We start from the raw sequence: 23,930 nt of genomic DNA on the forward strand, positions 1-23,930 counted from the left end.
GAGACAGATAAAGGTCACGACAGTACACAGAAGACAAGAAAGATGGAAAACAGTTGATGTTTAACATGCTTAGGCTTGCTTTGATAATAATTTCTTGATTTATTCTGATTTTTCTTTAACATCTAGCTTCATAGGCTAAACATCTATATCCCATTCAACAAATCTCATCCACCTCCTTAGGTTACGCTAGAAAAACAAAAAAAAAAAAACAAAAAAACTCTACATCCACTGCTTGAGGATTCGTTCGATCTTACTTCGTAGCAATAGTACTTTAATTTCAGTCACATTACTTCCTTTATAAAGGTGTGTCTGGCTTAATTTGTGGTGTCAACACTGTAAACCCACTCAATCCACTTAGAATTGTCCAGGGGGAAGATCCATTAATGGCTTTTCTACAATGGCTGAAAGAAAGCTCCAATCCTACCTTGCTCTTTGTAACTATTTTTCTATTAGTAGCGCTCAAGTTTCTCATGAAGGGGAAACTGAAAAACAGAAAGCTCAATCTCCCACCAAGCCCTGCGAAGTTGCCAATCATTGGCAACCTTCACCAGCTTGGTAACATGCCTCACATATCTCTCCGAGGGCTTGCCAAGAAGTATGGTCCAATCATATTTTTACAACTTGGGGAGATCCCAACTGTAGTGATTTCATCAGTGCGATTGGCAAAAGAAGTTCTGAAAACCCATGATCTTGTACTCTCTAGCCGTCCTCAGCTCTTCTCGGCCAAACACTTGTTCTATGGTTGCACTGATATTGCTTTTGCTCCATATGGTGCTTACTGGAGGAATATAAGGAAAATTTGCATACTTGAGCTTCTTAGTGCCAAGCGTGTCCAATGGTACAGCTTTGTTAGAGAAGAAGAAGTTGCTCGCTTGATTCATCGGATTGCAGAATCTTATCCTGGCACTACCAACCTTAGCAAGATGATTGGACTATATGCCAATGATGTCCTTTGTCGGGTTGCGTTAGGAAGGGATTTCTCTGGAGGAGGAGAGTATGATCGGCACGGGTTCCAGAAGATGCTTGATGATTATCAAGCATTGCTTGGAGGATTCAGTCTTGGAGACTATTTTCCTTCAATGGAGTTTGTGCACAGTCTAACTGGAATGAAATCGAAACTCCAGCACACCGTCAGACGGTTTGATCAGTTCTTCGATAAGGTAATAACCGAGCACCAAAATTCTGAGGGGAAACAAGAGGAGAAGAAGGACCTTGTTGACGTTCTACTCGATATTCAAAAGGATGGATCTTCTGAAATGCGTCTCACCATGGATAATATTAAAGCTGTCATCTTGGTCAGTGAACATTTCATTGGTTTAGTTGTACCTTCAATTCCAATGTTCCAAACATCAAATTACTTGTAGACTGAGTCATTCGCACATAATTTACAACTCATGAATATATTATGGTTCTGTTGTTTCAGGACATGTTTGCTGCAGGAACTGATACAACCTTCATAACCCTTGATTGGACAATGACAGAGCTTATCATGAATCCTAAAGTCATGGAGAAAGCACAAGCTGAAGTGCGAAGTGTTGTCGGAGACAGAATAGTTGTACAAGAGAGTGATCTGCCCCGACTGCACTACATGAAAGCTGTTATCAAAGAGATCTTTCGATTACATCCTGCGGTTCCAGTTTTAGTCCCAAGAGAATCTTTAGAAGATGTTATCATTGATGGGTTCAACATTCCAGCTAAAACACGGATTTATGTCAATGTCTGGGGAATGGGGAGGGATCCAGAACTGTGGGAAAATCCTGAAACATTTGAACCAGAAAGATTTATGGGCAGCAGTATAGACTTCAAGGGGCAAGATTTTGAGCTAATACCATTTGGAGCTGGTAGAAGAAGCTGCCCAGCAATCACATTTGGAATAGCAACTGTTGAAATTGCTTTAGCTCAACTCCTCCACAGCTTTGATTGGGAGCTTCCCCCTGGTATCAAAGCTCAGGACATAGATAATACAGAAGCTTTCGGCATCTCAATGCACAGGACAGTTCCACTACATGTCATTGCCAAACCACACTTCAACTAACGTAAGTGTCTAGATTTTTATATGTCAGTCAACTTGAAAAATAATTTTCTTCTAAATAAAAGTTGCCAGTTATCGTTTGCTTGTAAAAGAAATTGAACTTATTATTAACTCCGTGACATAGGAGTGTCACCTAATGATTACTCGAGTTTGAGTTTGGGTTCGTAATGCAAATTGGTGATAATTTTTTTTTGTTATTTATGGTCAGCCAATGGATGAACTTTGAGTTTGAATTTTCATGCCTTCATTGCATTTTTAGATTAATGCCCAACCATACATGCATTAGAGTTTTCTACAAGAAGTTATGTCTGTTTTAATTTTTAAGATTTCTAAGTGTTTGTTTATGTTTTTTAAAAGAAAAAAAAATATGTGATAATTGTTATTTACCTAATTTTCTATCAAAGTCATTTATTTAGGTCTCAATTATGATATTTTGGTGTTTTTCTAAACTTAGAGGGTTGTTCTAAATATATAATGTTGAATCAAATCATGTATTCAAATCTTTTGGCATAATTTGAATTGAGAAGGTTTTGACTTAGTCTTTTAGCAATCCAATAAGTTATGTATCCCCTTTTTGAGTAGTGAATTTATTCCTTTAACTTTGTATCTCTAAACTAGTGAGTAATATGTATCTTTAGAGTGGTGAGTTTATTTGTTATTGTATATCTTTAGTTTTGTACCTTAAGGTGATGAGCGGAAATTATCATTTATATGAGTGACCTATTACATTTCTATATTCATATCATCCTGATATCATGTTGGTATCAAAGTTTAGGATTTACAATTATGGTTGTTAATGGATGTCATATGCAAAACTTTGAGGGGGACATCCATATTCTTGAAATGGATGAAATAAGAAGGCAAATCCAGCAACTCTAGAAGCATCTTAAATGATATGAGAATTGAGATGATGACGACGATGACGATGATGAGAATAACATTGGAATTGGTTCCTTTAGCAATAGTAATGAGGATGCTAATCCTTTCCATCGCAGACCACACCATGATGCTAGTGACAATTCTTCTTCACAATATCAAAGAAGAAGGAATAAAAAACCTTATTAAGATTTTGATATGAGAGTTGATATTCCTGATTTCAAATGGAAAATGTAACCTGAGGATTTCATTGATTGACTTTAAATTGTTAAAAGAATTTCTTATTTCAAAGAGTATCCTAATGATAGAAAAGTGAAGTTAGTGGCTCTTGAACTCAAAAAATATGCTTCCTTGTAGTGAGAGAATCTTAAAAAACAAAGGGCTTGTAAGGGTAGAAGAAGATTAAGTCTTAAGAAAGGATGAAAAGAGAGCTTAAAAAAAGATTCTTACCTAAACACTATTGACAAGAGACTTTTCTCAAGTTTTATAATCTGAAGCATTTTGGACTGATCATTAAAGAGTATACGATGGAATTTGAATTGTTCATGCTTAAGTTCAATATTGTTGAGCCTAAAAAGCAAACAATAACTTAATACTTGGGTGGGTTAAGAGAATAAATTTTTAATGTGGTTAAGTTGTATCCTTATTGGACATTCAATGATGTTACAAAACTTTATTTGAATGTGGAAAACAATAGGAAAAGGTTAAAAAGACTAGCTAAAAATCAGTATCTATGAAGAGTTCTTCCAATCGAGGGAGTAATTCATTCTCAAAAAGTAATACAACAATAAAGTCTTTTTTTAAGGCTCCAAATAAAGGAAGTATTGGGGTTGGTCCTAAAGCTAATGGTTCCTCAAGTTATAATTCAAAAAAGTATTTTAAGTGTGGAAAACTTGTCGAATAAATCAAATCAAGAAGATGAAGTGAGTTATGTTGATCAAGGTGAGTTACTTATCATTCAACAAAGTTTGAGTGTTGTTCATGATGAGACTAAAGAATGGGTTTGTTGCAGCATTTTTTACATACGTTATAATGCAAATGGGAGAGTTTGTGATGTGATCATTGATAATGGTGTTTGTGATAATGTTGTATTTAATGATATGGTAAACAAATTACAGCTGAAGATGAAAGCACACCTTTAACCCTACAAATTAAGGTGGGTGGAAAAGAAGCATGAACGGAAGATAATGAATAGATGTTTTGTTTCATTTTCTATTGGGAAAAGGTATTCTGATCAAGTCTGGTGTGATGTAATACTAATGAATGCATGTAGTTTTTTGCTTATTCATCCATTGAAATATGATTGGAAAGTTCAGCATAATGGCTTTAAGAATACCTTTTCTTTTATGAAAGATGGTGTAAAGATTATTTTAGGTTCTTCAAAACATAGAATTACTTCCAAACCTTCTAAATAGACGGAAACATTTTGGTTACTTGTTCTTAGCAAAGAGAGAAAACCTATTGTTTTTTATAGTAAGAAGCTCAATTATTTATAGAGAAAATATTCAGTATATGACAAGGAGTTTTATGTCATTGTTTGCATTTTAGACCATTAGTGTCAATACTTGCACCCAAAACTATTTATGTTATTTCCTTATCATAAGGCTTTGAAGTTTATTAATAGCTAGAGGAAACTTAGTCGAAGACATACCCTATAGGTTGAATTTCTACAAACTTTCATTTTTTTAAGCACAAATCTGGAGTTCATAATATTCTTGCTAATGCTTTGAGTTGAGGACATTTATTATTAATTAATATGCAAGTGGAAATGACATGTTTTGAAGTGTTGGAAGATCTTTACAAGCATGATGGTGATTTTGGCAAGATATGGGTTGAATACGAAAGTGATGTTTCCAAGCATTTTGTTGTGCTGAAGAGTTATTTTTTCAAAGAAAACCATTTATGTATTCCTCAAGGTTCTTTGAGAGAAGCCATTATGTTTGAAGCTCATAACGATGTATTTGGTAGACACTTTAGGAGAGACAAAACATTTAATGTTATCGAGGACAATTTCTTTTGACCAAAAATGAAGAGAGATGCTAAATCACATGGTCATAATTTAGGTTTACACACTCCACTTCTAGTAGCTAAAGCTTTTTGAAAATATGTCAGCATGGATTTTGTGTTAAGCTTACCTAGAAGTTCAAGGAACAAAAATTCAATTATAATGGTGGTTGATTGTTTATCTAAAACAATGCATTTTGCTTCATGTAGCAAAACACTTGATGTAACTAATATTGTTAATTTACACTTTAATGAGATTGTTAGACTTCATGGCATCCCGAAAACAATAACATCATATTGAGATTCCAAGTACATGAGTCATTTTTTATGTACACTTTAGAGGAAACTTGGAACTCATCTTCAATTTAACACTACTTGTCATCCACAAATTGATGGGGAAATTGGTCATCAACCGATGTTCGGGAAGTATTTTGAGAAGCTTGATGAAGAAGAATATTTGAGATTGAAATCTTGTATTGCCACAAGATGAATTGGCTTATAACCATTCTACTAGTCAAAGTATTGGTTGTAGTTCTTTTCAAGTTGTGTATAGTCAGAATCCACTGAGTTCATTAGACTTAATTTATCTTCCAACAATTTAAAATTTCAGTGGTGATGTCAAAGAAAGGGCCAAACAACTTAAAAAGTTTCATGAACAAGTTTGTGATAAGATTGAAAGGCAAAATCAAAAGTATCAAGTTCAATTAATAAGTATTGTCAGTATTTAGAGTTCAAAGAAGGTGATTTGGTTTGGGTGTATCAGGAAAGGTTTCCACAAGGTAAGTTTGTTAAGCTTAAACCTAAAGCTAATGATCCATTTAAGGTTCTGAAGTGGATTGATGAAAACACCTACAAGATTAACTTACTCGCACATCAAGACATTCTAGACATTTAATGTGACTAACTTAGCTCCTTATTATGGTGATGATAACACATATGACCTGAAAATGAATCTTTTTCAACTAGGAAAACATGACATAGGAGTGTCCCCTAATAGTTCTATTAATGTTGAGTTACTTGAGTTTCGATTGGCAATGTAAATGAGTGAAGTTCTTCATATTGTTTACAGTCGGTCTATAGGCCAACTTTGAGCCAAGTTTTCATTTCTTCATTAGATGGGAAAATAAGCTTATACCAAAAGGATTTCAAGTTAAAAATATTATCTTTCTAGATTATCTAACCATGCATGCATTAGAGTTTTTTACAAGGAGTTATATTTGATTTAATTTTTAAGCTTTTTAAATGTCTGTTTGTAATTTTTAAGGGTATAAAACATATGATAATTATTATTTGCCTAGTTTTTTATCAAAGTTGTTTATTTGGATATGTGTTGAATTAGAACATGTATTCAAATCTTTTGGCATAATTTGAATTAAAAAGTCTTTGACTTGACACTTTAGCAATCTAATAAGTTTTGTTCCTTCTTTGTAAGCAGTGAACTTGACTCCGTATCTATAAAGTGATGGGTAATATGTATCTTTAAATTAATGAATTTGTTCGTTCGATTTTATACCATAGAGTAATGAGCAAAAACTATTATTTATATGAGCAACCGGTTATATTTACATATTTATACATCCCGGTATCACTTAGTCGTTGGTGTTGGAAACTGAACACCATAATCAACTGATAAGTTGTGTAACCTTTGAGCTTCAATTAGATACATTTCCTCAGGCCACAAAATACTAAATTAAAAGAGAAAAAAAAACATTTTTTTTTCATCGTATGCATTCTTAGGTGGAATAAATAAGATTAAGGGTAAATAGGATTAATACCAATCAAATGACAATGGTGCCACTAGTAAATGCCTGATCTGCTTTGCCTGAGAACTGGATTGACTCTTAACATTTCAAAAAAGAAAGTAAACGACATCCATGACATTGAAAAATAAGCTATGTGAAGAAACTATCAACTCCATAAATAAGGACTTGAGCAATTCTCTTGGATAATTGAATATAGCGAGACATAATTCAGAGCACATACATCATAGCACATGGAATAAAGTCATGCCTAGATACAACATGATTGAACAGTAAAGACATGAGAAGGAGGTATGTACTTGGCATTCTACACTACTCTTGGCTTCAAAATTGGTATCCCATGCAATCTCAGTCTATGTTGTCACTGGAAATGCAAAAACATGCTGGTGAATCAATCATGTGCCTTCAAGCTCAACTCAATGTGATCTTAGATCCTGAATATAGCGACCTACTTGCTGAGCACCAATAAACAAGGCATCCGCAACGAGAAAGATTCCAACCTGTGCCAGAAACAAAGACACTAATTTTCTAGTCTAACAACTGGACTTTGCAGATGATTTTAAAGGAGATAAAAAAATATATACGATTACCAGACGAGCAGAGAACAATAATCGATAACCCCAACCTTCTTTGGCAGCAGCAGCCCTTTGCTGATCTGTCCAGCTGAAAGTCATGCGGGAATTAGCAACAAATTCAAAGTATGGAAAGGTCAGATATTATATAACAGTTTCAAATATTATAGGGCCAAAGACATTCATTTGTCAACCTAAAGTGCATAATAGGAAATTGTTAACATGAAAAAAAAATCAAGAGAGTACCAGAGGTATGATAATATATATATATATATATATATATATATATATATATATATATATATATATATATATATCGCCCTGCATTGAAGCCTCTCTACAAGCAGATATACCCAAAATTACAAGGACACAGTTTAGTCACAGACCATAACTATAACTCATAAATTTCAAAATTGATTGTGATGCCGATCCACGGGAGACCAGCATTACCATTACATATCGTCCATAATAGCATTGATTTTCCCACCTCATCTCTCTTTTCCTAAAGTATGAATTTTTAAGGTCAGTGAATGCATTATTTAGTCAACATAAGTTAACTGGCATAAAAAATTATAGATGGAGCGTGGGCCAGGAACAGGCACAATGTAAAGCAAGATCCACATGCACAAATACACGACTGAATAACACGACCAGCATTACCATTACTTACAACCAGAGTAATCAATGCCAATTTAACTTACAAGCATTTACAGGAATTCGACCATGCATAATCATGGAAAGGCATAGATACATCTGCTACATATTTGGGCATGATACCATCATAGACAACTTATGTATTGCAGGATAGACATTTTATTCATGTACTGTGTCAGTGATCCATATCTGAGACTGTCAGGTACATTTACAAGGAGAAAAAACATCAAACTTTCCCCTGCAAAGTTAAATATTAGAAGGTGGTAAAGATGAGACATACCCCAGGAATTCAGAAACCCCACCAATTCCAGCAAACTTAAGGGGCTGAGGACCTTCACCGATAAAATCCTACATCAGAATCATTAAACTTGTTCAATTTCTTTACTTGATTAGCATAAAGTGAAAAAAATAAAATGAGAAGGTGATGCATAAGAATGAAAGGGAGTGTTCAACTTCACATTGGAAATGCATATACCTCTTCTTCAGCAGCCTCAAGACCCCCTTGGACCCAAAAAAGGTTTCTATACCCAGCATTGTTTAGCAAGTCACAAGCAGCTAGAGATCTGCCAGGAAATTATGGTTGAAATGATGCAAGCAAATATATTTCGAATATAATGACAATTACATTGATTTTCCCACCTCATATCTCTTTTCCTTAAGTATGGCATTTTTAAGGTCAGTGAACGCATTATTTAGTCAACTTAAGCTAACCGGCATCAACAAATAATAGATGGAGCCTGGGCCAAGAATAGGCACAAGGTAAATCAAGATCCACATAAACAAATACACATGACTGAATAACAATAAATTGGCTCTACTTTTACCCCCTGCCCCTTTTTTTTCCCTTTTTCATGTTATGTTGACTGACTACACTAAATAAGTTCCAAACTGTTCAGCAATTCTCTAGAGCCATTAAGTTTCCACATATATTAGTGTCCGTGTCATGGTCTTCTTACGTTGCGTTAGAAAAGAAAGGAATTCTCATCTCCATCATCCAATCAATTGTTTAGTGTTGCTTGGGCATCCGAAGAATATCAAATCTCACAATTAACTAAATCAAAAGTTCATTCTTTCAGATGAAATTATTGCAGAACATGCTATCAAGTTCAAGTCCATGACATAAAATCACATTGAAAGATGCGATTGCTATAATATATCCTAGTTTCTTCAAATGAAACTGTAGCATGTCTGACTCATGGTGAGAAATCACATGTTGCTGCCCATATATTTCACACAACCTTGCTTGACATGTAACTAAAACAAAATGATTCTTCTGGAATGATAAAAATTATTGCAAACACAAAATGACAAATTCACTCCTACAAATGCATGTTGATGGATTGATATCTGCAGTTGTGATTGTATTAAACTAAGAGTTCACCTCAATCCTCTCTGGCATGCAACAATAAGGTCTGCATCTTTTGGGAACTTCTCCTCAACCTTTGATAGGAACTGCCTGGTTAAAGAAGAAACAAATGAATATGGAACTGATTTTTTAAGCAGATAAAAAAGTAAAACCAAGTACTTTGGGGAGGAAAATGGCAATATTCAACACGTACTTGTCATAAGACAATGTAGGCATACCACTCCACCAACCTCCTACAAAAACACAAACCACTTGAGATGATTCTACTATTCCCAAGTAACATTATTATTATTGTTATTATCTGTGATGCCCAAATAACAATCATATAATATCATCACATTCCTGCTCAGGGGCCCGGTAGATGTGTTAACACATGATGTAAAGCATATGGTCAGCTCATGAGTTTAACAAATATATAATCTACGAAAACTGAAATATATGAGAGAAGGAATTGAAAAATACCCATCACAAAATTTGTGACCTTTCTTGTAACAGTTCCAGCATCAAAATTATCATCAGCTTCAAAGATTGGAATCCAAGTTGAGGCTTTAACCCATGCCTTCAAACAGGCGAAAAGTCATTAACTCAATTATGAAAGAGATGATACCATCCATATAGTTATTGAGCATGACAAAAGTTTCCAATAAATGGAAATGGGATGAGGGAAGGAAAAGGATTCAATTACCAGTTTGTCAAAGAACAAGCAAAACATGAGTTAATTATGGGAGAAATATGAGCAGTCATTGAAAACGTAAGACCTCTACATGGCAAAATTACAATATAATGCTTTCAATGATAATAACAGATAGAGCATGGCTATTGCGAAATTTACCGTTACAAATACTAGCTATTCATCAAATAAAAGTTGGCATATCTATGTTAATTTGGGTTAAGAACTAGTTAGTAAAGCAAATAGAAATCCCAATTGGGTTAAAAAAGCAAGCATCAAGAGAAAAGCTATCCTACCTTTTTCCGTTCCACAGAGGGACGAACATCAAGTAGAGGTTTGTTAGACAGTTGAATTGCATACCCAGCTTCCCTTGGTGTAAGAATCTTTACTTTTCCTTCCCTAATCTACACATAACGAAACAGTCACATTTATCGAACTTAAAAGCATAAAGCACATCACTTGAATTTAGAAGGTCAATCTAAAAACTCGAAGCAATAAAATCACTTTTTTTTTCTAAATACTTGAGACAATGATAGAAGAATTGAATCCAAGATTCGTGCTTTTCCTTGTCGAAACCAGTAACATTATACTAAGACAACATAAACAACAAACTATGATGCTTAAATAATACCAGAGCATCCCATCTTTTCTTAGCAGCAGCCATGTCTCTCATTTGCTTCAATTCAAAGTCTTCATCACCAGCTTGCATTTGTATCACACTCCTTCGCTAATCAGAGCACAAAAAAAGGGACAATTAATGTACAAACCCATATAAAAATAACAAGAAATCAAGAAAGATTGAAACTTGACATACTGAACGTTGAGCTCTATAAGTTGGACAGAGTTTCAAAGAAGGTGGTTGCATTGAAGAGTTGAAGTGATGCACTTTTGATAACAATCTTGTGCTTTGTTCTTTTGGCAAGTTAAAATGTGAGATTTTGTGAGCATTGAGAGAGGGAAGTTCAAGAGAATCCATTGTTAAGAGCTTTCTGTGAGAGATTCGAGTTTTTAGAGATTTTTTTTTAATTAGTTTATCCAGTTTGCTTATTCTGGATAGCTATATGCTTGGGACAAACTTGACTGGATTAGTCTTATCCATCACCTGAATTGGGTTTTGTGTATTCTACATTATAGGCTAAGGCACCGTTTGGGAACGCGGCTGCGGCTGCGTTCTCAAAAAATTTGAAATTTTTTTTTTTATTAAAATTTAATATGATTTGTACGTTTTGGATCGTTTTGATGTGCTGATGTCAAAAATAATTTTTAAAAAATAAAAAAAATCATTGAAATGCATTTTGGCACGAAAAGTTATTTGACAAGCACCCGCCCGCAACCACACTGCCAAACACGCTCTAAATTGCACAAAGCCCACTAAATCATTTTGATGGACATCCAATGACTAATATTTTCTTTATTTTGATGCTTGGTTTTAGATGACACCCTCTCAATTAAATTTCTCTTTAAACAATTCTAATAAGTGTAGTTTAACTGGTCAGATTCTAAGTTTGTTTTTTAATAGTCACCAGTTTGAGGTTTTAGGTTTATTCCCTAGTAATCACCAGTTCGAGTTTCACAAACCTCAGAACCACTGGAAACTTACATGATCATTAACTTCATGAACCGTGGAATTAGTCAAGGTGCGCACAAGCTCACCCAGACACTCACGTTAATAAAAAAAAATCTCTTTTAACTCATGAGTTGTTCCCTAAAAACCTCTCATTTTATTTTATTGAAATTCTAAAATCTTTAATTTGATTGAGTTGGATTTATTTTGTTTTCCACAATAACGGTATTTTTTAATAGTTTTTTATTAGTTACTTTTTCTAAGTTGTTGTAATTTGTTTTTACATTTTACTTTTCAAATTTCATAGTATTTACATGTAGGGGAGGGGGGGTTATGTTAGGTTTCTTTGGTAGTTTTAATTTCTTTTTAGATAATATAAGATTGATTAAAGTTTGTGTGAAGATTATCTCAAGATCAATTCTTTTTCCTAGGTTTTGATAAACTCTTCAAAGTTAGTTTGTTGCAAATATTGAGTCGTCATATTATCCTACCACTAACAATAATTTACACAAAATACTAAATCAAAAATCTCATAAACTTTTTTAGAAAGGAATGATTGTTATGCTTGAGTCTTAACTCTCTTTTTTTATTTTTATTATGTTTTTTCAATTAAGAAAAATATAAGATATATCATTTTATTTATAAGAAAAACCTGATAATTCTATTAATGGTAAAATATCATTTTGTCTCCCTGAAAAATATCACATATTCCCATGTTTACTATGTCAAATCATATATGTCATTAACATCATAGGCATTGATTCTTTAAATAAGATTTTAAATTCTTTTTAAATTTTATTTCACCTTGCGCAAAGATTTTTTAATAATACTATTTGAGAACATATATAATATATTTTTTAATTCACTTAGAATTATGAGTCATCTATTGATCACTCAAAATACCTTTTTATATAGTTTATATTATTACCTTTAGTTAAGGTAACGTGTGGTCAAAATCAAAACATAATATTCTCTATATAAAATAATTTTATAATCTCAAATATAAAAATTACTTAAATAACTACTACGTAAATCTTTTTATAGACATTGGTAATATCTCTATATGAAATTCATATGCGGGTTAGTTCAGTGTACTTGTTATTTAACAAGCACGTACATATTAATTTCAGGTATCTCTCATACACCAACTTATAAGATCAGTTGTTTCATTTCATAAAGAAAAAAATATATAATATGTACTAGTCTCAACATTTTTAATGAATGTGTAGTTTTAATATAGTGTTAAATAAGAATAATATTTTGATGCAATAGAAATTCACATGATTATAATCACTTTATAATTTCTTTTTATAAATTATTTTTGTCTTAAAAACTTTATATTTATTTTATACTTATTAATCAAACTTAATGAATATTAAAGATAAAGAATTCATTATAAATAATAATAATAATATATATTTTACATGAATAATGTTAGTTAAACGTGTAACCATCTAATTACTTTTACAATTGTAATTTAATTTGAATACAGTCTACATTTACAATAATGGTAATATAAAATAAAGAGATTATAACTATAAACAATATTACAAATGAGAAAAACTGTACATATACAAAAATTAATTATGAAAGTTTTTTATGAAGAAAACCAAAAGAAAAGGAAAAAAAATCAATTTAATGATAATTTTTAAATACATGAAGGTTATCATAGAAATTAATTATTGGTAGATGATCTTTCAAATGTGAGCTTATTGGTAAAATAGAACTAAAATTGATGCGACAAAAAAATGATAATCTTTTTTCCATTTATTAATATCATTAAGTAGGGATGATCATTTTCGGTTCGGTTTGGTTTTTATAAAAAAAAGTAACCAAACCGATTTTTTAAAAAAAAACCGAAATCGAATCGAAACCTGTTCAAACCGACCGCTTTCAGTTCGGTTCAGTTTTTTTAGAATAAAAACCGGTTCAAACCAGTTTGGCTCGGTTTTTTCGGGGTTGGCTCGGTTTTTTTCCAGTGTTTTTCGGTTTTGGTCCGGTTTGGTTTTTTCAGTTTCAGGCTTGTAAAACCGAAACCGAACAAAATCAGTCAGTTTTTTCAAAATTCTAATCGGTTTAATCGGTTTTTTTTCACGGTTCGGTTTTTTAGTTATTTTTATTTATTTTTTCAGTTTAATCAGTTTTTCAAATTTTTACTCACCTCTTAATCACTAAGGGAACAAAGTATTTTTAGATATTAATTTTAATTGCTCATAATTTCTATGCAATAAACAACATATAAAAGAAGTGCTCACATGAGATGAAATATCCTTGAGTGAATTTGTTTCTTAGTTTTTGTTTCAGTTTTTAGTTAATATTAAAATTCTTTTTATAATTTATTAGTAAATAAATTTTATAATTTATTTTATTAAACAGAACCATCAATTTTCTAATTCTTAATTAATCTTTTTGACAGTGTCAAAAAATTTAACTTAAAATTTTATCCACAAGCGTAATACCAAGATTGGAATAGGAATACGAAGAGAAAAATGAAAGTAGGAGTTGGGGCGTCCCCATACCACGATAACAAGGAACAGTTTGTACAAGGAAAGGAAACTTCCAAGAACCAGCTCTCAATGCGATGCAGTAAACAACAAAACATCCACGTTACTTTCTTTTCTTCAGTTCAACTTTAACCCTACAACCATCTCCACTTTGCTGTCTATCTTTGTGGACTCCTCCGCCCACTGATATCACTCTCACCCTTTGTGGAAATGCGGAGGAACCTCAACTCTTGTTAAGGTATCTTTTTTATTTAATTCTTCTAGTATAAAGAATCTTGTTTCTTTTCTTGAACCATTCTAAAACAAAAATGGGTTGATCTGGAATTTGGAAAAAAACGAGTTTTTCTTGAATACTGAATGTAGATTGTGACTGTAAATTTGTATGATCACTGGTGTGAATTCTGAAGGAGTACTAGAGAAGTATGTTGATGTTTCCGGTTTCAAATTTGGAACCGTGTTTCATGGTTATTGACCAATGAGAAAAGTCTAGATAGTAGATATATGTGGAAAAAGTAGCGCTTCAATAATGAAAAACAGGTTGTATAATTGTCTTTTTGAAGAGTTTGGATGGCACTCTTGAGCCATAGAATGTCTTGAGTCTTGACTAAATGGTTTTACATTAGGCAACAACTTGCAGGTTGCCTTTTCAGGTCCCACATCAGAACCAGATAAGAAAACTTTGAAATGGAAAGAAATTGACCTGTGTTTTTGGCATGTCTGATTTTTATCGTTTTCAATTTCATGAGCTAATAATACTTGCTTTCCTTGAACTTTCTTGCCCTATGGCTATATCAACATTTTCTTCCTCACACAGTATTTTGTTTTTAAACAATGTAGTTGAGGGGGCCGAAAAGGAATCTTTCCCTTTAATTAGGAGTTTATCTAGCTTTACTACTATATCTTTTCCCAAGTTGTTTCATAGAATTTGTGGTAGTATTTATCATTGAGACTTTAAAGAGTGCCACTTTTCACTTAAATATTTAGAGAAGTATCTTATCAACCATAAAGAAAGGTTTACCAAAACCAATTCTTAGAAAGACTTAGTTCCCATGATGATGGTTATTTTTCCATTTCATCTATTTGGGAGAGTGAATTGTTTTTGAATTCGTTGGAATCGCAGAGAATTGATAGTTTGGAGCATTAATGGGAGGGATACTCTCCACACGTACAAGATCACGCTATCCTTCTAGTTCACAATCATGGAGTCATAACAGCTATCCCCAGTCACCATATGCTCAACCAAGCCAAGAACATACAGCATACCAGCACTATGCACCTCCACCTCAGAGCTATGGTGATCAAGCACCAAATTCTAGGAGATTGGAGAGAAAGTATTCAAGGATAGATGATAATTATAATAGCCTGGAGCAGGTGAGATATGCTTTTTAATTTCTCTGTATATCAGCATAACCACAGTACAGTTGTGGAGGAACTAATAAAATGTAGCTGATCTTTGTTGCAAAGTGTGGGAGATGCTATCTTTGAGAATGTGTTATAGATTTTTATAATAGCCTGGAGTAGGTGAGATATGCCTTTTAATTTCTCTGTGTATCAGCATAACCACAGTACAATCGTGGAGGAACTAATTAAATGTAGCTGATCTTTGTTGCAAAGTGTGTGGGATGCTATCTTTGAGAATGTGTTATAGATTTGCTTCGCATGAAATAATAAAATATTTATACCATCTTGAATTTTGAAGCTTGTTTTTAATGTTTTGACCATTCTCAGGGACAAGGGTGAATTACTCTAATGAAACCAAGATATTGATCTCTTAAGAAAATAATTAAATGTCTGGGTAATGAATTTGGTAATGTTGATTGTGATAACATCTTGTTGCAACAAAGAGTGTGATGTTGTGCTAAAATCAAAGTATTCACAGGTTACTGATGCCCTGGCACGTGCTGGCTTGGAGTCTTCAAATCTTATTGTCGGTATTGATTTCACAAAAAGCAATGAGTGGACAGGTTTGACCTTAATAGTGCATATTCAAGCTTTTTTTTCTTTTCCTTTTTCCAAGTTGCTTTAATTTGTTAACCTTTTTAAATATCAGGTGCAAGGTCATTCAACAGGAGAAGCCTGCATCACATTGGAGATGAGCAAAATCCCTATGAGCAAGCAATATCTATCATTGGAAAAACATTATCTTCCTTTGATGAGGATAACTTAATTCCCTGTTTTGGATTCGGAGATGGTATTTCTCGGAACAAGTGTTGCATTGACTGCTAAAATATTTAATCCTCATGATAACTTATAAATGTAATTCTATAAACTATCAGCATCAACGCATGATCAAGAAGTTTTCAGTTTTTTTCCGGATGAGAGGTTTTGTAATGGATTTGCAGAAGTTTTGACACGATATAGAGAATTGGCCCCCCAGCTACGACTTGCAGGTTGCAAATCGAATCCCTTTCTTTAGCTTCTTTCTTGGTTTCTTTCCTGCTTACTGACTTTTCTCATATTTTTTGTATTGTGATAGGACCAACATCTTTTGCCCCTCTCATTGAAATGGCTATTACAATAGTTGAGCAAAGTGGCGGCCAGTACCATGTTTTGCTTATAATAGCTGATGGGCAGGTACTTTGTGGTTGTGTTTGATATTTCATAGAATGTAATGAGTTACCAGCAAAAAGTTGCAACTGATGAATTTTTCACCTTTCTAGCCCAATTGGATATATGACATTTTTAAACCTTCTGTGGCATTTGAAATAATTAGAAACGATACTATTTTGTACCAGCATAATTATAACTTTGATGCTGGCCTTGAAATTCCGTTAAACAACTTAGCTTCAGGTGAGAAAGCTGCATTTGAATTTTTTAATGTTTTTGTAACTGAGCAATCTTGCTGCTGAATAAATATACTGAAAGAAGTTATGCTCAGGGGAATGTGATCAACAGAAGTATGGTAGGATTTTCTTTATGTTATTATTTCTATTTTGGTCTGTTGAATATTTTGAAGTGGGGATGATTTGAAATGGTACTCTAACTGTGATGTCTCAGCTTTTAGTCCTTGATCACCGGACCAATGTTTCATTGGCATTGATAGAGTTTCTTTTTTATTTGATTTCTGGTTATTTTGTTTGGTGATTTTAGCTGTTTAGCACATCAGGCAGCACCTCAGGGTACATAGCTGGGCTTACCTAACTTTCTAATGAGCTAAGCAACTCAGCTGAGTTCCTGATTAATCAAAGTGGCTAGTATTTCAAAAAAATAAAAATAAATAATAATTAGAAAGCAAGTGAGATCACTTATAATTACTAGCTTTGGAGCTTGTACAACGAAAAACTAAAATTTTCAATAGCACTGCTTAAAATTTCTTCCACACTCAATACCTATCACATGCAGCAACAACATATGTTGTCCTCACTTCACACATGCTCGCTTTTATCTCATTTATTTAAGATTGATTATATGAACTGTGGGTTGCCACAGGTGACAAGAAGTGTTGACACTGAGCGTGGCCAACTAAGCCCGCAGGAAAAGGGAACTGTTGAAGCAATTGTGAAAGCTAGGTAAGATGTTTAGCCTTGTTACATAAGTAGCCTTTTCTTCCCCGAAAATCCTTTTGATGTCTTTGTTAGTTTGCAGTGAGTACCCCCTGTCCATTATATTAGTTGGGGTTGGAGATGGACCATGGGACATGATGAAGGAATTTGATGATAACATCCCTGCCCGGGCATTTGACAATTTCCAGGCAAGAATTTTTTATCTTCACTTTTATTTTCAAGTTCTGTAGTTCCTAACTTGTTCTTGGTCAGTGCTAAACTGGGAAATGCTACCTTTTGTAGTTTGTGAATTTTACAAAAATAATGTCAAAGAACATGGACCGATCCAGAAAAGAAGCAGAGTTTTCTCTTTCTGCTTTGATGGAAATACCTTCTCAGTATAAAGCAACACTAGAGCTTAATATTTTGGGGTAACTTTTGACTTCTCTACACTACACAGAGGTTTTTACTGCCCTGGAAGTGCTGAATGCAAATTGTTTTTTTTTTTATTTCCTTTCTTTATCAGTGCTACTAGAGGGAAGGGCATCGATAGGGTTCCTCTTCCCCCTCCCCAGTATGGTGCTGGTGCAGATTCATTCAGGAAGGGCATTGATAGGGTTCCTCTTCCCTCTCCCCGGTATGGTGCTGGTGCAGATTCATTCAGAAACCCAGAACCTGCTCAATCAAGCAGCACTCGTCCAAGTGCGCCTTCTTCTGACAGACATGATGGCACAGCATTTCCTGGAAGTTCTGCTTCTGATAATCATGTACTTCACGTATTCATACCTATATGCTATTGAGTTAATATTTAAAGACTCCTTTTGTTTCACATTGTGCTTCTTCATAATAGTCTTGCTAGTGCATTTACTCTTATAGAACACGGTTACGATGTTAGATCCAAAGTGAATGAAATGAATTTAAACTTCTTATTTTCATTAACAGCTTTGTCCCATTTGCCTCACCGACCCTAAGGATATGGCCTTTAGTTGTGGACATCAGGTAAATATAACTCTCTCTACATACACACACACACACATCCACACGCAATTCTCTATCTCTAGCATATAAATGGGAATGCATCTTATGTTAAGCTTTATTTAATTGCAGACATGCTGTGACTGTGGTCAAGATCTCCAGTTATGCCCCATCTGTCGAAGCACCATCCACACCAGAATAAAGCTCTATTAAATGGCATCTGCTTGCATTAACGAAAAACAACCGAGTGAGTGCTTGTCCCAAAATATTGTATTTCTCTATTGTCAGCACTGCAACTCCATGTTATGCTATGTCTATGGATTACTACTTGGTGTGGATGTGCATAACAGATCAGATGGAAGGTTGTTCACAGGATCTTTAGCCTTGTAAATAAAGCAGTTCTGGCTGTTCATTGCCTTTAACTATATATAGTTTGATCAGCTATGGGAAGCCGGGTTCCATAGCTGGCAGCCTTGATTATGTAGTATTGTTGTTTGAATTTAAGTTTACCCTGATTAAGGTGGCGGGGACACCGGACCTGGAAATATAGTTCACACCCGTGCTTGATTGTAGATGATGGAGTATAGCCGAACCTATTATTATTAGGCTTAATTTATATTGTTTTATTACATATTTTATATAGTAGGCCATAAACCTATTTATTGGTTTTTGTTAGAGTTTCTTTGTTTTGACTATTTATATGCTATTTTCTGCCATATGGACAAATTTATTAATTATGAAATAGGGCTATGGAATGCTATCACTATAATATTGTTGAAATCGGTCTCACCTTACTCGGATATGCTATCTCCCACAAACATTTGTTCTTATATCTTCAAAACTGGTTTTTTTTTTTCTCATCAACGAAATGCCTACACTAATTCTTCAACAACAATCTTATTTTTTGAAACTTCTGAAATGATAACCTCACAATGCATTTCAATTTTATTTTTTTTTGTTTCGCTTTCAATTTCTACATAAATATAACAAACATAAACTTTATTTTCACCTTGCCCTGTCCATCTTCCTTGGTTATAGTCTGGATCAACTAGAATGTTGTTGCATGAATATTTCAACTCGTCATATGCATGCCGTTCATCATTGTAAGTTCCATGAGACTTCATTAGTTTCCTCTCCATCATTACAACCTTTGCCTTCCTATCCTCTTGTCGTTGATTATCCATGGATTAGAATTCTCGTGTTTACCCTATTACCTCATCTCATGGTGTCGTCCTTTACCTCACCTCCTTCTCCTCTGTCTCTCGATTAGAGAACTCCTTGCACTACTCCATCATCGGTCCCTTGTCTACCCCTCCATCTAGTTCCTATTCTTCAACTCCAACACAGTCTCGTACTGTCTCTCATCATTTATCCATCTCTAGGACTCTGCCTGCGTATTTTGGTCTTAACATTTTCACAGACACTAGCTCATCCATTTCATCTTCTCCTTCAAATCACCCACCTCCTATCCATACTTACCCTATGACCTTTTGTTCATGCCAGCTCAAACATTATCATGTCCTACATTTTTCCCTAGTCAAGGTTGTTTTACCCTCTTTATACAATTTGTTTCACTGAGGCCAAAATGACATCCCATGTGGAAATCAGTGATGATAAGGGAAATTGACGTGTTGATTTGCAAACTCACCTCTTCTTTGGTTCTTTTTGATCTCTCTATGAATGTTACAAGGCTTGGTTGGTAGCTAAGGGTATTATCAACAAAAGAGTATTGAATTTGACGACACATGAATTCCTAATCATGCAATGCAAGGAGATATACCTTTCCTGTTCTGGATTTTTTTTATACATTATTACTTCAACCTCCACTAAACGCATTCTCCTACTTTTATTTTTTAAGAATTGCTTTTATTCGATCAGGGTTGAGTTGATTTGAAAAAATTCTTGAAAAATGTTAGATTGGAGGAGCCGTGGGATTAATCTAATAATAATTAATTGCTTTAAAGGACTTGATCAGAGCAATTAAGTCTGATGCAATCATAACTCGAAGAAAAAGACGTACATTTGCTATTTTTATTGTCGGTAACAACACTATCTTAACCTTTCTTCTTGATAAATTAATCTGCATCTACCGACACTTTTGTAGATCTCTCCGAAAAATCTGAGGTTAAAATCTCTTCCTTACTAATTAAAAAAATTAATTAGCATGTCCCAGTCTCACCAGCATATTTCAGCTTCTTGATGCCTTGAATACACTCAACGACTTTCTGTCTCCTGTCACTTTCATTTTAAAGATAACAAGACTAGCTAGCTACCGATCTGTCCCTTTAGATAATGGGAAGTAAAACACCACACTCTGATTTCCTTCAAAAACTCTTCTGGGTTCTCTTCAAGAATCATTAACCACATCTCTCTTTGACATGTCATCAGTCAGAAAATATTCTTATTATTACAGACTTGGACACGAAGGTTGGTTCGATGAGGAAGCTGAGGAAGAGAGAGCTTTGAGGAGGGTAAGGAACTTTTCTAGGCTTAAAAAGTTCACCATTACGAAGCGTCTGAAGCTTCGAGTTCCGGGCTTGAGAAGGTTCTTGAGGAAAAGAGCTAGGTTATTCTCTAGGGTTAAAGTTTCCTGGCTCAAGGCATGGAAGAGGCTGAAGAATGGCCAGGCTCATATTAACGACCTTTTTGGTGGAAATTTTCTAGTTATGCAGGTCAACCGTGCACCTTTCAAATGTGGTGAGAGACGTTTTATAGCTCACAGCCTTCATGGCTTGCCTCCAAGATATCCTCTTGGAAAAATTGCATGAAGAGTCTTCTATGCAATCAAATTTGCTTGTGTATAATGTGTAGTTTTTCTCAGCACTCGTATAATGTGTTTGAATAAACTATAGTTTGTCGGTTTATATTTTATTTTATTCGTGAATGGAGGTATTTTATTATATTTAGAATAAACAATTATTGTCAACGTATCTTAATTGACATTAATCAATAGATATTTCGAGTTCAAATCTATTCTTTGTAATAAAAAAATCCAAGAAATTGTTCATCGACTCAATTATAAAAACATGTTGAATTCGATGAAAAAAAGGTGCAAGTTAACTTTCAAAAAACGAGTATTTTTTATGATATTTCAATTCGAACACATCGTATGCAGCAGGTAGGTGTTATTTTCTCGTGATTTTTCTTTTAAATCAACAAGTTCATTACAACCGATGGCAACATGTGAAGAACATCCTTCAGATAAATAGGTTGATGCATGTTCGCAACATATTATGTATCTGCAAAGAAGCTGTATTGGTGAATATTATCGACAATCAATCGGACTGCAGAAGTTGTGATTGCAAACCCAGAGCCAGAGAGGAAAAAAATATATATGATGTTGAACCAATGCCACAATTTTTTCCCAATTGTAGCTGCCTCTTTACCTTGAACTGCGAAAATTAGGTACATCTCTTAGCATGCTTAAATTTAAATGAAAGAGTTTACTGCAAAGAAGATTCAATACCCTCAGCCCATGAGAACATCATTCAATACTCGCACTTTCAAGAAATATTGTTTGTTCAACAGTGATAAAGAATATGACACATAAAAATGTTATGTTTTGAAAAAATAAATTGATAGATTGATAGTTAAATTGATAGTTAAAGGCTATCTCCACTAATTCTTGAAAAGAAACTCCCATCATGAGCAAAGCAAGGAAGAGCCCGGTTAAAATGGGATGGTTCTTTTAAAATCATAAAAGTAGTCAAGACGAACAATTATCATTTCTAAGATATAAAAGGAAATACTCTCTTTCACTTTTAGCATTTTGATCCTTTAATATTATATCATACTAAATAAGAATATAAGTTTTTAATCTATGAATGTCTTGTTCAAAATAATTATGTTTTCATATTCTCCGGCTAAAGCCTAAGGATTCCAATAGATGGGTATGTAATCTCCCTTGGGAAATAGCCCCACCGCTTCCCAAGAAATAGATATGCGATCTCTCTAAGGCAATAGCCCCACAATCTTCAAGGGAAGGTTCTGAAGCCTTTTTAGTGCAATAGCACCATTCTCCAAGTGAAGCCTCAAGGCCTTTCATCAATTTATTTATTAGATTTAAGCTCTGAAATTTAGTTTTGCAAGAGTCGAAGAAAGATAAGATAAGACGAAAAAGGCGTAGCGAACATATTTGAGTGAAAAACCTATATTTGAGTGAAACACAAGGGGAGTTTAAATACGTAAGGAAGAGGGTGAAAAATATATATTTCTTATCAAATAACCAATTTAAAGATCTAAAGATGTTGGAATTAAGCAACTTGGCACCATAAAGAGGAGACAATGAAATTGTAACTTAGTTACACATTATGAACAACGGATGGATTAGACGACCAATGAATTTGAAGATAGGTTGGAGAGGCAACGTGTTAATGATCATGGTATGGTTTGAATTAGGCCTGAGCGAAGATAATTTAATGTTAGAGAGCTGCTAGACGAGTTAACACTAATATGAATGAGTTTATGACTGATAATGCAGACATGAGTGATGTTAATTTTGAAGATGTGTCTGTGGGATATGAGAAATGTTTTGGATAGCAGTAGAATAGTCAGTTTGTAGGGGAATGATATGGTGATGATTTTAGCCAGAGAGGTAATTATAGGTATCGGGATCATAATACTGAGTTAGGTGGAGGTTTGGATACAATTAAGTTGATAATAACTTTTCAGGGGAATAATGATCCAAAAGTTTATTTAAAATAGAAGAAGAAGGTGAAATGGGTTTTTAAGTGTTACATTTATTCAGTCTAAGAAAGTCAAGCTTATTGTGATTGTTTTTACTAACTATGCTATTGTGTTGTTGGATTAATTAATAACAAACCGCATGAGGAATTATAAGAGGCAAATTGATACTTGGGATTTGATAAAATCCTTTATGAGGAGGAGATTTGTGCCTAGCCACTATTATAGAGAATTGCATCAAAAGTTGCAGAGTTTGAATCAAGGTATAAAAAGTGTTGATTGATACTTCAAGGAGATGAAGCTTGCTATGATTCAAGCTAATGTTGAGGAGGTTATGAAGGCTACTATGACTAAATTCATTAATGACCTTAATGATTATATAACTCATATTATGGAGTCACATCATTATATGGAGTTGAAGGAGATGATGCATATGGCCGTGAAGGTAGAGAAACAACTTAAACGATAGGGTACCATTCTTGTGCATAATGAAGTGACAAATAGGTATTCGTTTGAAATGAATGGAAGACCTATAACTTTTTTTATCTTTGACACCTAAAAAAATATATGAGGAGCAATTGAAATTAAAGAATGAGAAGATTGTTAAAAAGAAGAGCTTGTATGTCAAAAAGACATTTACTAATAAAGAGAGTTTGTGACAAAACAACCTTTTTTTACAGAGACAAAGATCATACACAGACTTATCAAAAATTAAATAATTTCGTAGTGTCATTCACACATACTCAGAGTTCATAAGGTTATTTCTATATCCCACGAAGTTGTCTGCT

The 23,930-nt window shown here is 33.9% G+C and overlaps 3 protein-coding genes across 6 annotated transcripts; 2 read left to right on the top strand and 1 right to left on the bottom strand.

Annotated features, from left to right (window-relative positions):
* Window positions 1-2,229, top strand: LOC133675566 (cytochrome P450 71AP13-like). The gene is made up of 2 exons (XM_062096988.1): window positions 1-1,295; window positions 1,424-2,229. The coding sequence occupies exons 1-2, from the start codon at window positions 384-386 to the stop codon at window positions 2,033-2,035; spliced, it is 1,524 nt and encodes a 507-aa protein (XP_061952972.1). The 5' UTR covers window positions 1-383; the 3' UTR covers window positions 2,036-2,229.
* A 4,580-nt stretch (window positions 2,230-6,809) lies between these two features.
* LOC133675469 (rhodanese-like domain-containing protein 11, chloroplastic) lies at window positions 6,810-10,985 on the bottom strand. 3 transcript variants are annotated; one of them, XM_062096856.1, is made up of 10 exons: window positions 10,749-10,981; window positions 10,566-10,661; window positions 10,231-10,338; window positions 9,727-9,823; window positions 9,458-9,497; window positions 9,280-9,354; window positions 8,374-8,461; window positions 8,179-8,246; window positions 7,263-7,335; window positions 6,810-7,172 (listed from the first exon to the last, which is right to left on the bottom strand). In XM_062096856.1, exons 1-10 carry the CDS (start codon window positions 10,908-10,910, stop codon window positions 7,089-7,091), a joined length of 891 nt encoding a protein of 296 aa, XP_061952840.1. In that variant the 5' UTR covers window positions 10,911-10,981; the 3' UTR covers window positions 6,810-7,088. The 3 variants fall into 3 exon arrangements, with proteins under 3 accessions (XP_061952840.1, XP_061952842.1, XP_061952841.1); XM_062096858.1 differs by having other exon boundaries at window positions 10,566-10,656; window positions 10,749-10,888; XM_062096857.1 differs by lacking the exon at window positions 8,374-8,461 and having other exon boundaries at window positions 10,749-10,985.
* A 3,053-nt stretch (window positions 10,986-14,038) lies between these two features.
* Window positions 14,039-21,323, top strand: LOC133676134 (E3 ubiquitin-protein ligase RGLG2-like). 2 transcript variants are annotated; one of them, XM_062097724.1, is made up of 12 exons: window positions 14,039-14,240; window positions 15,123-15,373; window positions 15,882-15,966; window positions 16,053-16,193; window positions 16,279-16,392; window positions 16,479-16,576; window positions 17,432-17,511; window positions 17,588-17,693; window positions 17,788-17,915; window positions 18,011-18,251; window positions 18,427-18,483; window positions 18,592-21,323. In XM_062097724.1, exons 2-12 carry the CDS (start codon window positions 15,146-15,148, stop codon window positions 18,670-18,672), a joined length of 1,359 nt encoding a protein of 452 aa, XP_061953708.1. In that variant the 5' UTR covers window positions 14,039-14,240; window positions 15,123-15,145; the 3' UTR covers window positions 18,673-21,323. The 2 variants fall into 2 exon arrangements, with proteins under 2 accessions (XP_061953708.1, XP_061953710.1); XM_062097726.1 differs by lacking the exon at window positions 14,039-14,240 and having other exon boundaries at window positions 14,786-15,373.
* The last annotated feature ends 2,607 nt before the right edge of the window (window positions 21,324-23,930 follow it).

Source organism: Populus nigra, chromosome 16, assembly GCF_951802175.1.
Source record: "Populus nigra chromosome 16, ddPopNigr1.1, whole genome shotgun sequence".
Taxonomy (NCBI): Eukaryota; Viridiplantae; Streptophyta; class Magnoliopsida; order Malpighiales; family Salicaceae; genus Populus; species Populus nigra.

Coding starts and splice junctions, on each gene's coding strand:
- LOC133675566 (XM_062096988.1), top strand. CDS start 384: ATGGCTTTTCTACAATGGCTGAAAGAAAGCTCCAATCCTACCTTGCTC. Junction 1,296..1,423: donor ATATTAAAGCTGTCATCTTG/GTCAGTGAACAT, acceptor CTGTTGTTTCAG/GACATGTTTGCTGCAGGAAC.
- LOC133675469 (XM_062096856.1), bottom strand. CDS start 10,910: ATGGATTCTCTTGAACTTCCCTCTCTCAATGCTCACAAAATCTCACAT. Junction 9,355..9,457: donor CCTACATTGTCTTATGACAA/GTACGTGTTGAA, acceptor TTCTTTAACCAG/GCAGTTCCTATCAAAGGTTG. Junction 8,462..9,279: donor GCATGCCAGAGAGGATTGAG/GTGAACTCTTAG, acceptor ATTTCCTGGCAG/ATCTCTAGCTGCTTGTGACT.
- LOC133676134 (XM_062097724.1), top strand. CDS start 15,146: ATGGGAGGGATACTCTCCACACGTACAAGATCACGCTATCCTTCTAGT. Junction 16,393..16,478: donor CCCCCAGCTACGACTTGCAG/GTTGCAAATCGA, acceptor GTATTGTGATAG/GACCAACATCTTTTGCCCCT. Junction 16,577..17,431: donor TTATAATAGCTGATGGGCAG/GTACTTTGTGGT, acceptor GGGTTGCCACAG/GTGACAAGAAGTGTTGACAC.